The sequence below is a fragment of the Amblyomma mixtum genome, chromosome 2 (genome assembly GCF_055824585.1).
Source record: "Amblyomma mixtum isolate Tamu chromosome 2, ASM5582458v1, whole genome shotgun sequence".
NCBI lineage: Eukaryota > Metazoa > Arthropoda > Arachnida > Ixodida > Ixodidae > Amblyomma > Amblyomma mixtum.
Genome location: NC_143013.1, coordinates 45,104,893 through 45,121,657, shown reverse-complemented (window position 1 = coordinate 45,121,657; position 16,765 = coordinate 45,104,893). Strand labels below are relative to the sequence as shown.

General features: G+C 47.5%; 1 protein-coding gene across 1 annotated transcript in view; it reads right to left on the bottom strand.

The window, feature by feature from the left end:
• LOC149359189 (uncharacterized) overlaps positions 1 to 16,640 on the bottom strand; it is a 54,771-nt gene extending 38,131 nt beyond the window's left edge. The window contains exons 1-5 of the mRNA XM_089571451.1: positions 16,264 to 16,640; positions 11,328 to 11,459; positions 8,801 to 8,972; positions 1,597 to 1,760; positions 859 to 1,401 (exon numbers count right to left, since the gene is read on the bottom strand). Of these exons, the coding sequence (XP_089427577.1) occupies positions 859 to 1,401; positions 1,597 to 1,760; positions 8,801 to 8,972; positions 11,328 to 11,459; positions 16,264 to 16,519 (1,267 nt within the window). The 5' untranslated portion in view covers positions 16,520 to 16,640. The remainder of the gene's footprint in view (positions 1 to 858; positions 1,402 to 1,596; positions 1,761 to 8,800; positions 8,973 to 11,327; positions 11,460 to 16,263) is intronic.
• Positions 16,641 to 16,765: the final 125 nt, after the last annotated feature.

Sequence of the window (16,765 nt, the reverse complement as noted above, 5' to 3'; positions counted from 1 at the left end):
GCTTTTCGAAAGTGCATGATTTTGGCATGAAGCAGCCAAATTTTGTCGAGCCACAGCGCCGGTGATATTCACGTTTTTTAACTTCTAAAACTGATATGGCTATTACAACGACTGGCTACAAATCTCTAATCACAACTAGGTGCCCAACTCTAATAGTTAAAAAGTTAATTATTAAAAATTATTTAACCAGCTTTCTAATAAAGACGATTCACCGGTTTTCTGGTGTCCGCCAACACTGGTAATACTATTACTATGCTGAAAAAGACATTTTATCAAAAAACTTAATTTTCAGAATTATTGAAAGTCTTGCCTGAAACAAATATCGGAAGAGCACATACTGCGAATTCTCTGCAACAGAGTATTTGTAAAGACGTTATTGCTAAGCCAGAGACCAAGCAACATCGCTAAGCTGGCATAACAATTTATCCAAACTACTCTCGGCCAATTAGAAGAAGGTTGCAGCGCATTAGTGAGGAAAACGAGCCGTTTAATTACCGCGGCAGAGGACGTGCCGGCCACGCTTCAGTCGGTCATCTAGCTGTGCCCTGTATACGCGGGACGCTTGTGCACGCAGTCCTGCACGTAGTTCTAGCATAACCTTCAAGGTCGCGGATCTATTCTCCTTGTCTCTTTTTCCACGTCTTGTGTTGAGACGCCTCTCCACTTTTTTATAGACCCTCTCGACACCGCAGCATGGGTGCTTCCCAACGAAGCTCTAAGTACTTGGAGGCCGCGCACCAGATGCGAGCCTTTGATATACAGTGCAGAGAAGCAGCGTGTTCGCCGTGTCTGAAACGCAGACACGACGGACGAGGACATGACTGCACTCTCCCGAAAGAGCTTTACCAATGCACGCACTCGTTGCGAAGTTGGCACCAGACCTGCGGAACTCCTGGAGCGCTGCCACGCTGTCTCCCAGCGCTGCCAGCGCCGATCCGCGGCAGAAGGTGAGCCGAGGATCTTCTCCCTTGCCGCACGCCTGCAGGGAAGCCCGCGGCTGGCCCGCGCGCAGCAGGCTGAGCGCCCACTCTGCGCGCAGCAGCGGCCTGCCGCTCTGCACGAGGGCGCCGTAGGTCCGGGCCGCCTCCGCGTGCATGCCCAGCCCGTCCAGGGACCTCGCCGCAGCCAGCGCCATCTCCTGGTCGCCGTCAGTGCAGGCGGCCAAGCGGCTCAGCACGCGGCCCTGCGCCTCCCGCAGTCCCAGGGCGCCCAGGCAGGCCGCTGCGTTCCAGAGGGCCAGGCCTCCTTCCTCGAGCCTCGCGGCGTGCAGCAGCAACCGCAGCGCGGCGCGCCATCGGCCCCCGGAGGCTAGCCTACAGCCGGCCAGCGTCCACAGGGGGGCCTCGTGCGGCCAGCGCTGAAGAGCTGTCCATAGCTGCCGTTCGTCGCCTCCGGCCAGCGCTGCGCCAGGATAGCCACGCGTGTTTGGGCGAGTTGGTCCTACATGCTTCAACTGGCGCAGCGGACACACACGGTGCACTCCGTGTGTATCGTTTTCGTGCCGTCTTCCGCTGCTCCAGTTGTCGCAGTTTTTGAACTACAGACGCTCCCCTCCGATTCAAAGAGGAGCAAGCACACGTGAGCCCCCATGCTCACCTCGGAAGTGGCTGAGCCGCGGCCCGAGCGCTGGGCAGCGCACCTGGTCGAGCAGAGCGGCGCAGCAGGTGCCCCGCAGTGCGTAGTCGGCCTGCGCCGCCAGCAGGCAGGCCAGCGAACGAAGGGACGAGTGGTCGCCCGCGCGCACGAACCGCAGACGGCCACTGCGCAATGAGGACAAATTGGGCCCAGCTGTATCCCCATTCAAAAAAACAAAAAAAAAACAAAACCAATCGGTCTAATTGAGCATACCATTTGGTTCCAACTGGAACCAGTTGGACCCAACCCAACAAACACAAAACCTCCTCACAAACTCCAAAAAAGGATGGAATGTCCCTGTCCCAGTACAGCATTTATCAAACGTTTCCAGACCATAGAGGCAAGACATAGAAACACAAGCAAAAAGGCAGTGCTCCCACTAAAGGTCTAGACAAGTTTTTTCGAGAGTTTTAAGCAGCAGCAAAAACGAATTAATGCATTTTGGTCCTTGGGCAACTGGGTATAACGTTTTCGGGACCAATGGTTTTCAACAAAAAATAAACAAAAAAATCGACTCCTCGCTCTCTTTTCTCTCTCCCTCTCGCCACAAGCTGCGGGGAGAGAAGGTTTTGCTCTTGCACTCGTCGTTTCTTGAGAGATGAAACAGCAGTTTCATTCGAACAGCCGAAGGAAACGGTAAACCCCGCATCTCTCTCGGCGCATGCGTTTCTCGCACGTGGCCGTCGGCTCCATGCTGCAGGCAGGCGACGGCGGCGGTCACCAGCTTTCCCGTCTTCTAGCGTTTTCCCAGCTTCCGCCCAACTTCAACATTGTGTGGTGGTCCCTCCAGGCGTCTCCGACTATCGGCAGTCCTCGCTGCGCCGCTGTCTACCAGAAGTGCAGTAATGGCCTCCCGTCGCTCGCCCGGCTTCCTCGCTGGACGGAAGCCATTTTGCGCGCTTTTATTCGCGCTGCCCCAGACGTTCGAGCACAAGCCCCAGAGCGCGGCAGTTCTTGCTCTCGTCACTGCGCCAACTGGGCTGTCGTGGACATCGTAGCTACGGATTCACGGCAGTTTTCCCGCGCACCTCGGCGTGCCCATACCATTCCTTTTGGAACTGATGCCGCGGCGGCGCATCGCAAGTCCTTTGCGCAGCTTCACGGCCCTACTGATGCCACGTCGCGGAGTTCGTGGCAATAGGCGACTCCTCGCTCGCACCCTGCATTCCTCAGCGCCTCCGACGACTGCAGCGCGTTGGTGGTGGCAGCGTGGCCGTCTACTACGGTCTGAGGCGGGAAGGACCTTCGGAGACCCACCACTCACTTTCTGCGAGTGCCCATGGATTAGCCTGCTCTACCTACTTCGCCACCGCCCAGCCCAACGTTACTGGAACCAAGTTTGTTCTAGTAACGTTGGCCCAGCCATCCTGTCGCAGCGGTATAGTTTGTGCAGTGTTCGAGTGGTTGTATTGACTCTCCCCCGCCGGATTAAACGTGCCTTGATCTCGACTCGCACGCTGGACGGTGCCGCATGCGCGGTTTGCCGCACCATGGATGCAGCGCGCCACCGCACGTACCTGAGCACGTTCACCTTCCCGCCTGGCTCCAAGCAGTCTTATCCCCACACTTAGTCACAAGAAAATAAAGCTCCCAGGATCGTTACGGGGGTGTAACGCGTATGTTTGAGCGTTTGCTGTGCTGTGAGAAGGCGCAGTACAGAAGGCTGCGTTTAATTCATGGTTAAAGCTGTTGCAGCCTTCTGTTTCATCCCTGCGTTTCCGTAGGCAACGTCGTCAAGGTATGCTGGTTTTTGTTTATTTATTAGGCCCTTTTCGCACTTTTTTTATTTTCGCCTAGTAGAACTAATATTTTTTTTTCTGTTTTGATAATACGGCGCTGAAGCTTGCTCCGAGTCTCTAAGCGTGAGGGGGGTTTCAACTTGAAGTAAATCTGTGACCTGAAACTGCATGTTGCTCTTTACGTACGTTTGCTTTTACGAGTGCATATCTGCTTTTGTAGCCCTTACATTGTTCGTTTAAGGTGCATCAACTTTCAGCCTGTATTCTGTTTTACTTGCTTCATTTCGCAGATTTCTCGGTTGTGGGTTTCTAAGTGGACACAGGCCACCACCCACCGCGGGTTCGAGCTTCGCGCGAGCCAAGGGCCCCGATCAGCCGTCACCACACACCACTGGGACACCGATGCGGTGCACTCAACCTCCGCTGGGAGGAGAGCGATTCGCCGCAAAGAAATAGGCCTCCAAGTTCACAAAGGAGACGCTTATTCACGTCGTCCTTCAGCAGTACACACACACGCAATCGTCACCCCGTCCCGGGGGCGCGCGAGGAGCAAGGCTCCGCTGCGCGCACGAAGCGACTCGAGCAATGCGCGCCGCTAGCACGCCGCTGCAGGAGAATGTCCCCGCAGCAGTGCTGTGATCTCCCTCGCGTGTCGACCGTTGGGCCGGTTGCGAGAGAGAGTGGGCAATCAACGCAAGGTACGCCTGTCGGAAGTCGCTGGACCCCGCTGGACAGGCTCGAGCCACTGCAGGTCAGAGGACACGTGCGGGCGAGCTCGAGTAAGCACTGGTCCGAACGGCAAAGGCCGGCACGGACAAAACAGTAGCGTACGCACCTTAGGCTGTCTCGGAGGGATCTCTCTCTCTGGGCCCCGCTCGGACGGGCGCGCGGCCGCCCAAAGCGGGTCCCGAATTCCCGCCAAAAGGCGCCAATGGCAAGGGGCCCTTGGGGAGCCGGGGCGGAGCTGTGGCTAAATGACAGTGATTAGTCACCCAGCCGCCTCTCCACCGCCTGAGGCGGGAGCAAGGGAAAGAGGAGAAACAACGCGGGAGGCCGGCACAGCCGCGCAAAGGCGACGGCGGAAAGCCAGGATTCCCACAGAGCACAGCTAGTAAACTGATATGACTTCTGCATGGCGCTGCTATTTGCTCTTATATGGGACAAATCGGGTGACTTTTTGAATTCATATTTTCTTTGTGTGTAAAATGCTAGGACATTTCACGTAAACGGATAAGTGCAAAACGGCCGAGCCAGCACGCATTCACACGAGTGGAAAGGTGTATTACACCACCTGTAACGTAAGTATGCGCCTGAAATTTGGCACATATGTGCGCTTGGATGCCTGCAGGCTGTATGAAAAAGGAGGAATAATTTTATTTAACCAGAGCCGAGAAATCGAGCATTAACCTTTTGGGGCTTTCCATGGGATGCAAAACTTTTTGGACATTGCTAGTTGTGGGGACGTTTTTTAGAAGTTTTTGGGAAAAATGAGCACCTCCTGGGGAGATTCTAGATGTCCCGATGGGTCATTTTTGGGAGATTTTGGGGAGGTTTTGTGTTTGTTGGGAACTGGTCAGCCAGTTGGGCACGTGAATCCAACTGGGTAGTACATTTGGTTTTATTGCGAAAGCAATACTACGCTCATGAACGGCCTTTCGCTTAGCGGCGGCCGGTAGCCACGTTTGACCTTTAAATGATGATGATGATAACTTTATTTTCCGCCAGATAAGGAAGCCCCCTACTCCCCGTCTCCGGCACGCAGGCCTTGGTGACGGGGGCCAGGACCTCCAGAATGACCTCTGACGTCATACCAGGGTGAGAGGTGGGCTACCAAGTCCAGTCGTCGCGCAGCGGCGGCCTATGGCCATGCGTGACATTTAGAATGACCTCTGACGTTATGCCATGCCTATAGTGACGTCATAGCGTGACGTCATACCAGGGTGAGAGATGGGCTACCAAGTCGAGTCGTCGCACAGCGGCGGCCGGTAGCCACACGTGACCTTTACACGCGGCGCGTCGCGTTCCTTCCGTTAGAGGCGCTGCGCTGGCTTTCGTAACCTACCAGGCTTAACCAAAGCTAAGCCCCCGCCAATATTTTTCTAGTTCCAGTTGGCTATTGCAATTGGTTCTGCATTTCCCAATTGGATTACCCAACTGGTTCGTGAGGGCACTCCCAGTTGGATCGCCCAACTGGAACCATTTGAAACCAATTGGAAATCCCAGATGGAACCCTGAAAACCTATTGGGAGTTGATCTCCCAACAGGAAGCTCCAGTTGGTTCCAACTGGTTGACCAATTGGAAAATCTAAGATGAAGTCAATGATGTCCTTCACTGAGATCTGTATATATATTTAGCTGGTTATAAAACAGAACACTAGACTAAGGTTCTTGTAAAAGAGATATTAGCAGCTTAATCTCTGGAATTGTTTTCATCATCTCCACCATCACCGCAGGCATTCTTAAATCAGATAACTTCGCTTAATAGTCAACTGCCATTGGCTCCAGCTGGAGGGTCTCATGAGTGGAGTATATCAGTGACTGCAAAAGTGTGTTCTGTGGATATATGTTGAGAATTTATGTTGGTATACAGTGTCTGTCTATAGTGTTCAATGTGTGCTTGTTGTTCTTACTTGATTTTCATAACAGCGTGTAATCATAATTTCAGTTACATTGCAAAATGTTGGCAGAAGTATCACAGCAGTCGTAGAAAAATAGAATGGTGTTTTCGTACACCATTTCTTTGCTGTTGTGGTGTGTTAAAATAGGCTGCGCTGCTGGTCAACAATAGTAACTGCAGTGCTGAGCTAATGTTCGCAGAACAGAAAACATATTTTTCATGGTTTTATTGAGACATATATCCTTCCTGTTACTTTCAGTCTAGAAGTGATATTTGTCAAAATACACTATATGTCTATGTTTCAGCATTCCGTATAATAGAGATGTGTGTCGACGTACCTTAGGTGTTGAGCTTCTTTCAAATGACGCAGCTGACATTTCAAAATGATAGCGTTAAGGAGATAGCGTTAAGGAACTCGTGTCGCAGAAAATCCGGCATCGCTGGCGTCGTTGACCATGAGTGAAAAATCCATGAAAATCCCCATAGAACCACATAGGAGACAGATGGGCCACCTAGGTCATGTGACATCGCTTCGTTGTCCCAATCCTACCCACCGGATTGTGAGCAAACTGCCCACCATGGCAAGTGGAGAGAGAGAGAAATGGACAGAAGGGCAGGGAGGTTACCCAGGCAATGCCCAGTAGGTTACCCTACACTTGGGGAGGGGAACCAAGGGCCGCACAAGGCCTAATAGTGGCAGCACCAGCCATCACAGGGCAGTGCCACATTGCTTAACCACTACACCATTGCGCCAGGAGTGGCATGAAGACTTCCAGGGATTTATGAATGTAAAGTAGAGAATGACCGATGTCGTGGCATTAAAAAAGAAGACGAGAATGAAGATGCCAAGAACGAAAAATAAAAGTGATCGCCTAAAGAACATATTCATACAGCCATCCAGAGCAGTTTACGGAAGATCAGAAAACCTACGGGATATACGAACATCATCGAAGACCAATTCCGCGGAACCCATAGGCTGCCACCCATGTAACAAGAGTAGCTGTAAAGTGTGTTTGCACATCACCACATCTCAGAGCATCTGAGGCACTGGTTCACACTCTCATTTAAATATTCTCAGTGACTTCAGCTGTGATACTGCCAACGTCATCTATCTACTCCAAGAACTATATATACGTCGGACTGAAACCCCCTTAGATTATGCTTTAACAACCATAAAGCCCACATCCAATCCCTTCCAAACTTACCCCTATCAAGCCATGTCAACCTCACTGGTCACTCATTTGATCAGACTTGGGCTACTATTCTGAAATCAGGCTTTACTACTAATCATGACCAAGAAATTAGTCTTTTCTATGTATCAATTCAATAAAGTCTTCAGGTTTAAATGAAAGCAAAGCAGAATTGAGCTCCATACCATCTTAACACCCAAATGTTAACCGCCATTAGTGCTCTTTAATTATTCGCGTTTCTTCTTCGGTACCTTTACCTGCTTTCATCGCAGTATGCATCTGCTTTCTGGTTCTATTTTTTAATGCTCAACCTTTACATACAGATAGCACCATAAGTTTCCTTCCTGGATTTAGTAATAGATATTCTTGCTGCTGATTATGATATTCATTGCCGCCATGTGTCTCTTAGGTCATGTATAATTTCTCGCTCCTTGATTCTCGCTCTCCAACAGATGTGATCTGTCATCTTAGGACTGACTGTAAGTGAATTGAATAATCCAGTGCATGCTTATTTATCTGCTGATGCCACGTTATGTAGTTAAGATCGATGGCACACTAAATCTTGCAAATTAGCTCTTCTGTCTACTCCTTGTAGCCTTGTAGCCACGTGCATGGTGCATTTTTACTTTTCTTTGCTGGTTGATATTATCCTGTACACTGTTGTGCTAATATCTACATATACTGTGCTTTCTCCTATCTACATATATGAAGGCCGTTCCATGACCGAAGCATCAATAAATTGCTTTAAATGTTGGTCTACGTTTCTACAATATTTATGTGCCTTAGTGCGCTCGCACACATATACGCACGCACGCACGCACAAACACACACACACACACACACACACACACACACACCTGGGCAGGTTGTGATGATGTCACGGTAATGTGACATCGATACCTGCTTTATAAAGCGGGTAGCTCATCTTTCATCAAGAAGAGACACCATGACAAACACCTTAGCGCAGCAATGTTCAATGATGAAAATGTTGAGAAACAAGTCCCTGCTAGAGCACATATTCGTATTTTGCCTAACTATGCAAATCAGCTACCATTTTTTTTCGTACAGCTAAGGTGCAAAAATTACACCAAACCGTTGAAACGAGGATAGCCACATTATTATCATACTCCTCCTTCTCGCACTCCTTCGCTCCGCTCACACAACCCTCTGGTCACAACACCCACAACAGATATTGAGAAAATGAGGGCTATACTGCTAATGCAGTAAAAAGGCACCATGTACTGCACGTGATGCACAGATTTCGGCCACATACTGACAAATTCTTCTAACTGGACTGCTTTCACTCGTGACAGTGCCGTTTCCGTGAACACTGTGGTGGACGGTACAAGTTCGAAAGGCTGAGAAGAGTATCCATGCGTTAGCACAACTCACTACAACGTGTGATTGCCATGAGACACATGGCACATGAGACATATGTTCACAATGCTGTGTATTTTCACAGTACACATGTTCATGATAACCGCCAAATGCACGTGTGCAAATGGTGTCCTCACAATGAGGAATGGCCACGCTAAAACCAGTTCGTGCTCCAGCTGAAACAAAAAGAAAGAGCCTTGGGCAGTGCGAATCTTCGTGCAACTGCTTGGTCTATCACTTACCCAACACAGTCGAGAGCCCGGTGTCCTGGCCGGTGAAGCCAGCGCAGCAGAGGAGCCAACATGCGATGGCAGCCGCGTGGGTCGCCTTCGGCCAGAAGCCGCTGCGCCAACGAGCAGCGCACCCGGCCCAGGTCAGCCGCCAGCCAGCCGGGACCTGACTGCAGGCCTCGGGCTGCGTGGCACCGCGTGGACATCACATGTGCGACACGCTACGGTTTTCGCGAAGCGCACTCATCGATGCGATGGGACAGCTGCACATGCATGCCTGCCAGCGCAGAGGCGAAAATGGTGCAGCTGCAAAAGCGGTGCGAATGCGACTAACATGTATGAAAACTGCACTTCTACTCCAGTGTTCCAGTGATCACTAAAGTGATCAGTACAGTGACCAATATATCCGAAAACTGCACTTTTCCAGTGAACAATACAGTGACCAATATATCCGAAAACTGTACATTTACCCCAGTTCTGCAGAGATCAATACAGTGATCAGTACAGTGACCAATATATCCGAAAACTCTACTTTTACTCCAGTTTTCCAGTGATCAATACTGTGGTCAGTACACTGACCAATATATTCGAAAACTGTACTTTTACCCCAGTTTTTCAGTGATCAATACAGTGATCAGTACAGTGACCAATATATCCGAAAACTCTACTTTTACTCCAGTTTTCCAGTGATCAATACTGTGGTCAGTACACTGACCAATATATTCGAAAACTGTACTTTTACCCCAGTTTTTCAGTGATCAATACAGTGATCAATATATCCAAAATGCAACGCACAGTGTCAGTGCTACGGCAAGACACTTTCAATTAGCTGCTCGACACCTTAACTAATGGACATTAATGTGGGCAAAAGAGGCTATATACTAGAGTCCATTTCATGAATGATGATTTTATTAGCAAACACAGTATGTTAAACTTCGAAAAGATCAGATCACTGATATTCGTGCTCTTCAGCATGTCAGGGCTCGTTCATGCAATGTCTGCTGGCATCACCACATCTCTTGTATAAGTGAAGCATATACTGTGGCAAACAATATGTCGATCACTTTCTGGAAAAGCCACAACTTTTGGCCGTGAACACTGCCAACCTGTTCTCAAGGTTCTGCGGCTGATGAGCACTTGAACCTGAGCCATAGAGTGCACGAAAGATGTACTGCACAACTTATCTGCCAGCTGCATACAAACAGTAAAGCTGTGTGCAACTTCCTCCTTTGCTTGATACCATAGTTTGCCAAATTCTTTCAGCCTCAGTTTCATTTATCAGATTTTAGGATGCTGAGGAAAAATTCAGCAGAATGAACTGTACAAGTGAATTAGCAAATTTTAAAATGTGAATGAGTATCTAGGTTCTCTTCATACTCAGTACCATCAGTTAGCTGCAATTTACACTCGTAAACTTAAACTGCAGGTAAACTTTGGAGCTTAATTTTGAAACCTGTATGTGATCTTTCAAATTTTGGCTATTTCGATGAGTTACGTGCACTGGAGGGGTTGCTTTGCTCGCAAGCTTTTCAAAAGAGCCTGTATTTTGGCATAATGTAGGCATAATTTCTTGAGCCACAGCAGCGAGGGCAACTGCATTTTCAAAATTATACAAACTGATATGGATATTACGTACAGTAGGCTAAAAGGAGCAAAACGAAAAGTTGGGCATGTTGGTATTGGTTCATTTTGATGGAAGGACAGCGCAAAAAAGGACAAGACACTTGAGGAAGGCACACACGAAAAGCGCTTACTTGCAATATAGGTGTCTATTCAGACATCAGTATGAACATGGGGGAAAAAAAAAACATGAGAAAGAAACTAAGGAACAAAATCAAAAGCAAAAAATTAGCTGTTACAATCTAAATGGAAATCTCTTTCCCAGTCAGTTGCAAGGGGTGGCTCACAGACGCAGTGATCAGCCTTGGAAATGCAGCAGGCTTCTACAATCTCCCGAGTCTTCTGATCCTGACGCGTAAAGGTTGCAAGTGTTCACTACAGGTTGGCTTAAAATTTTTGATCTGCTTCCAGATGTTTTCATACATGACATGCAAGCTGAGTTCCTCTGCCATTTTTGTCGCGCAGTAGAAAAAAAGGCTGCCGAAAAAGAAAATGCAAGCATGTGCAAAAAATGAGATATCAAACATGCAAAGCTGATGGTAGCCTGCAAGCGAAACGTAGTATATGTGCTGTGTGCATCGGTCAAACTGGCTGCCGCATCAATATGTGACTCACTGAACATTGCAGAGCGGTCAAAAACTCGTCCCTTAAAATGCTTGAAATCTCTTCATTCTAATTCAATCTTTATTCCTCACATGTCACTGACTGTTATCTGTTCTCACCAATAATAACATTTCTCCAGTTCTTGTCAACTCTTTAAAAAACAGCATTGTTCATAAATAAATGAGACTGCTGTGTCAGGTGTAGCCTGGTTTCTCATTTCCTGAAGACTGAAAATCATCCCCTATAAAACTTGCAGCACTGTTGCATTGCACCCAGCCACTCTGCAGGCCTACATTGGACTGCCACATGAGCTTGCCTTTTTCAAGGAGTGCTCGGTGGTGCGACAGAAGAACAGGCAATCCAAGGCGGGTACACTTTGAAGCATTGTGCAATACAGCACAGGCCAGGGATAGGACGTTGCCGTCTGCAGGCATCAAGGTGGGGTCCCCTGAAGAGTAAAAGTGATGGTAAAACATGTGACGCATGCTTTAAACCTTACAGCGAAATAAGGATGATGATAGTAATGCGTATGCAAAAAGCACAATCTCAAACAGAATATTTAAGTTTTATGTACCAAACTCTCCAGCAAAACCATGTCGCATGTAGATTAATTGAGAGAGCCTGTTTGAAGTTTACCATCAGAAAAAAGTGTGGGTGCATGAAGGGGGGAACTCCCGTGTGAGTTGCGTTACATACCGGACACGGTCTCTCAAAAAACTTTTAAAAAAGCAAGTGATAAGGGCATGGCAAACACCATGCGCATGTTAGCCAGAGTTGCCGAATAAATAAAAATTTCCCATATTATGGGAAAATTGGAACTGCAAGGGAAAAGGGGAAATTCATGCAAAATGTGGGAAATTTTTGCGATCCCTGTTAAACTGTTGACGCTGTCAGTTGGCTCCATAGCATTAGCTGTGGAGTGAAAATATATGCTGGTGTATTTTTGTCAGCTGAGAGCTCACTTTTGATTTCCATGTGCCTAGATGAGATGTGGCTTTAGACCTCAGAAAACAAACTCCTGTCCTAACCGAGGTGAAAAAGCACTTTTTAACTATACTCGGGGACAACCCCTTGGCAGTTCAGCAGAGGCTAGACAGGAAAGAGAGTGAGAGAGGGGCCTTTGTTCCCCTGCCATGGAGGGTGGATGTTTCGTTGTTCAGGCTAAGGGTACAGGGGTGTGAGAGGGGTGAAATTGAAGATGGCACGGAGTCACTAGGGCTGAGGAGCCCACTCCCAACAGTACCAGGACAAAGGCCCGTCTGATTTCCTTTCCTGCCTATCCTTTGCTGCATTTTTCAAAAAAAAAAAGCTATGCCCGAGTATAGTCACACTGAAAAGCCGAATTTAAACAAAGTCTCACTCTGTAGTTGGAGATAACTTAAAAAAACAGCAGTTCCTAACAGCTGGCCACAGTACGCAGCATACTGTATCGAAATGAAATCAGCTTTTTAATGCTTAATTTTACGAAAGAAGCCAGGTGTCAAAATTCTAGAGCTTATAACTTTTTTCTTGTTTAGGTGGCAAGAAAAGTTTTAACAATGGACAACTTTTTTTCTCATGGAGGAATTCTGTGCGGCAGTCCTGAATGTGGGCGGAGCTTCACTGCAAACTTAAAATGTCATCATCATCATCAGCCTGACAAAACCCACTGCAGGGCAAAAGCCTCTCCCATGTCCACAATTAACCCTGTCCTTCGCCAGTTGCGGCCACCGTATTCTCGCAAATTTCTTAATCTCGTCCACCTATCTAACTTTCTGCCGCCCCCTGCTATGCTTGCCTTCTCTTGGAATTCACTCCGTTACCCTTAAGAATCAGCAGTTATCTTGCCTTTGCATTACATGTCCTGCCCAAACCCACTTCTTCCTCTTGATTTCAACTAGGATGTCATTAACCCACGTTCGTTCTCTCGCCCACTCCGCCCGCTTCCGATCTCTTAACGTTACACCTATCATTTTTCTTTCCATAGCTCGCTGCGTTGTCCTTAACTTAAGCTGAACCCTCTTTGTTAGCCTCCACGTTTCTGCCCCATAGGTGACTACCAGTAAGATACAGCGGTTGTATACTTTTCTTTTGAGGGATATGGGTAAACTGCCATTCATGACCTGACAGAACCTGCCATATGCGCTCCACCCCATTCTTATTCTTCTGGTTATTTCCCTCCCATGGTCTGTATCAGCTGTCACTACCTGCCCTAAATAGACATATTCTCTTACTACCTTCAGCACTGCGCCATCAATTGTGAACTGCTGTTCTTTTGCTAGACTGTTGAATATTAACCAATGTTGATTTTTAGCCCCACCTTTCTGCTCTGCCTGTCTAATTCATTGATCATGCTTTGCAGTTCATGTCCTGAGTGACTTAGCAAGGCAATGTCATCAGCGAATTGCAGATTACTTAGGTATTCTCCATTTCAGGCCCCGGAATACCTCCCGTAAACAGGCAGTGAATAGCATAGGTAAGATCGTGTCTCCCTGCCGAACTTAAAATGTATCAGACCATAATTACCAATGAGAAAGTTCAGAAGAGAAATTGGACGTGCACGGATGTCGTTATTGCGTTGGCTGTTCTGTGCATGTCACTCACGAACCATGGGCTCGTGCGGAGAAAAGCTGTGCTAACTTTATGGTAACAAGAAAGCACACGCAGTTCTCCATAAATGATACAAAGCTAGAAAGAGAAGGCATTTATCTGTGCAGTGTGCATCAAAATAGAAGGGGTGTAGAAACTATGTTCCCTTTCTGCTGCTTCACTAAAAATTTTGCACTATTTTTGTCTATTTAAGGTCAAAAACAGAATTCGGAATCGCACAGAAGCGCGTATTAGCACAATAACACACACAAAGTCTCCACAAATATAGACTGTTCCGCAATTAAACGCATGCCACAGAATGCTTCGTTCAGCTACACTGGTTAATTGTTCGAGCTCAAATTTCACACAAAAATGCCATTTGGTAGGCAGAATTGTTTTACTCTACATTTGTTACATCGCTACATCGATCATAATAAATCGGATATTCGCATCGTTTGCGGTGATGATGAAACAAAACATGCCGTTATCTGAGCAATTGCACCAGTGGCGCCATCTCATTTGTCGGTCATGGAGTTTCGGCAAAGGGAGTTGGGGGGTCGGAAGACTTCACGAAAGACTTGAGATTTAGTAGAGTTATGGCCAAACTAAGTTTTTGTGATCATCGATAAGCAGTTGAAAAAGGATCTAAAGACTTCTCGCAAAACTTTCCCACCCTGTTCCTTTGCCGAATCGAATCGCCACAGCCGGCAAATAAGATGGTGCCACTGGTGCAATCGCTGAGACAGCGGATTGTTCTGTTTCGTCGTCGCCGCAGACGACGCGAATATTCGATTTATTCTGATTGATTCGGGCAAGTACCCCAACAAATGTAGCATAAAACAATTCTGCCAAGCAAATGCCATTTCTCTCCGAAGTTTGGGCTCGAACAATTCGCCAGTTTAGCTGAGAGTAGCATTGTGTGGCGTGCGTATTTTGTTTGGTTTATGGGGGTTTAACGTCCCAAAGCAACTCAGGCCATGAGGGATGCCGTAGTGAAGGGCTCCGGAAATTTTGACCACCTGGGGTACTTTGACGTGTACCAACATCGCACAGTACACAGGCCTCTAGAATTTCGCCTCCATCGAAATTCACCCACTGCGGCCAGGATCGAACCCGCGTCTTTCGGGTCAGCAGCCGAGCGCCATAACCACTGGGCCACTGCAGCAGTGCACATATTTTAAGGCGAGAGCCTTTAATGGCTCATAGTCGCGGCCATGACTCTGTCCGTCCACCCATTACATTTCAAGTGAAACCAATCATGACTACTTAGTCATTAACTAATTACTTATGACTAGTACTCATGATTAACCAGTCATGACTAGTTAGTCATTAACAAATCATGGCTAGTTAGTCATGGGTCATGACTAGCCAATATAAGTCATAGTAGCAGCCAGTGTTGCCTTGAAAGGCTTTCGCCTAGAGCACTTTAGATCGTCAAAGTGGCCCCTGAATTTTTGTGTGGATGACCTTGAATGAAGACCATTTGAATAAGAATAAAGTTATGGCTGAAATAATGATGGCACTTGAACTTTATAGTTGAGTATGTGGGCTCCATAGCGGGGCCTAATTGTATGTGGGCTCTGGGTTTATTCATTTTTGATGTATCTGCCGATTAGCGAGCTCTTCAAGTACGAGGGGGTACCCAAAAGAAACCGGACTAAATTTTTTGGTCGGCAAAGCTTCTGTGGTACCGCGTTTTGCCACTAGGAGCGCATAGAACGAACATTCCAGAGTCAGTAAGCCGATTGCCGTCATTGAAGGAGGTCAGACTAGTTTAGGCAGAGTTTTAGAGTGACGACTGTTTTGTGTGAATGTCGTTTTTGCAATGGCTGATTTTCGTGAACAGCGTGCGCCGGTGAAATTCTGATTTTTCCTCGAAAAAAGTTGAATAGAAACTCTTGAAATATTAAGAAAGACGTACAAGGACGATGCTATAGGGACAACTCAAGTGTTCCTGAGTCGAATCCTGAATCAAAGCAACAATCATGACAATGGAAAACTTCAAATTCACCTCGCCTCAAGAAAGCTCGTCAGGTGAAACCAAACCTCAAAACAATGCTGATTTGTTTTTTCGACGTGAGAGGAGTTGTCCATTGAGCATTTGTTCCGCAGGGTCAGACAGTTAGCCAGGCTTTCTACTTGGATGTTTTGAAAAGATTGGGCAACAGTGTGCGGTGGAAGCGGCCAGATTTGTGGCGGTCGGGTGACTGGTTTTTCCATCATGGCAATGCCCCTGCTCACACAGCCCTGTCTCTACGACAATTTTGGACCAAAAACGGCATGACCCCTATTCCTCAACCCTCATACTCTCCCGACCTTGCCCCGTGCTACTTTTTTTGTTTCCTAGAATGAAAAAATAGGTTAATGGAAAGCGCTTCGCTGATGTTGCTGAGGTGAAGAAAAAAACGACAGAGGCACTATCAAGCATCACAAAAGATGAATTTAAACAATGCTTTGAAAAATGGAATGAAAGATTCGACAAGCGTATCATTGCAAGTGGGGAATACTTTGAAGGAGATTGAAGGTCTGTGCTTAAAATGTGAACAAATAAGTTCAAACAAAAATAAGTCCGGTTTCTTTTGGGTACCCCCTCGTATAACATCGTGGCGAGCGAAGTGGGAAATACGGCAACAGTTCCACAAGCCGCTACTCAGCTTGTGTGAGAAAATAACATGAGCGTGAACCTGTGAGAAGATCCATCAGAGCTTGGTACTCGTGTACTTCTTCAGCAGGATCAAGCCGCATCTCTGCCACATCCGTTGTATTTGTCTCTGATCGGCACACGATGTTGTTGAGACGCCGCACCAGCTGTCCGAAGGTGTCCGGCTGATTGCTCGCGTCATGAGCGTCCAACTCTTCCATGCGTCCATAGTAGGCAGACTGTGGGTCCAACCACTGGTCCAACCCAACATGCTCCTCTGACTGCGTCATGTTCCGCATGAGCCAGAAGACTACAACCGTGGTAACCAGTGACAACTATGAATATCCCGCGCTGCACGCCTCACCTAGCGAACTCGGCTTCGCGCCTCCTGCCTCGGAAAGCGCGCCAAACAAATAAAGAAAAAAAAAACACATGAAAGTGGGTCGAAACCAACCAAAACTACGCGAAACTTCTTCATTCACAAACCTAATCTAGTTTCAATTTACTGTTAATACGCAGAGAAATGAGATAACCTGAATTTAAAT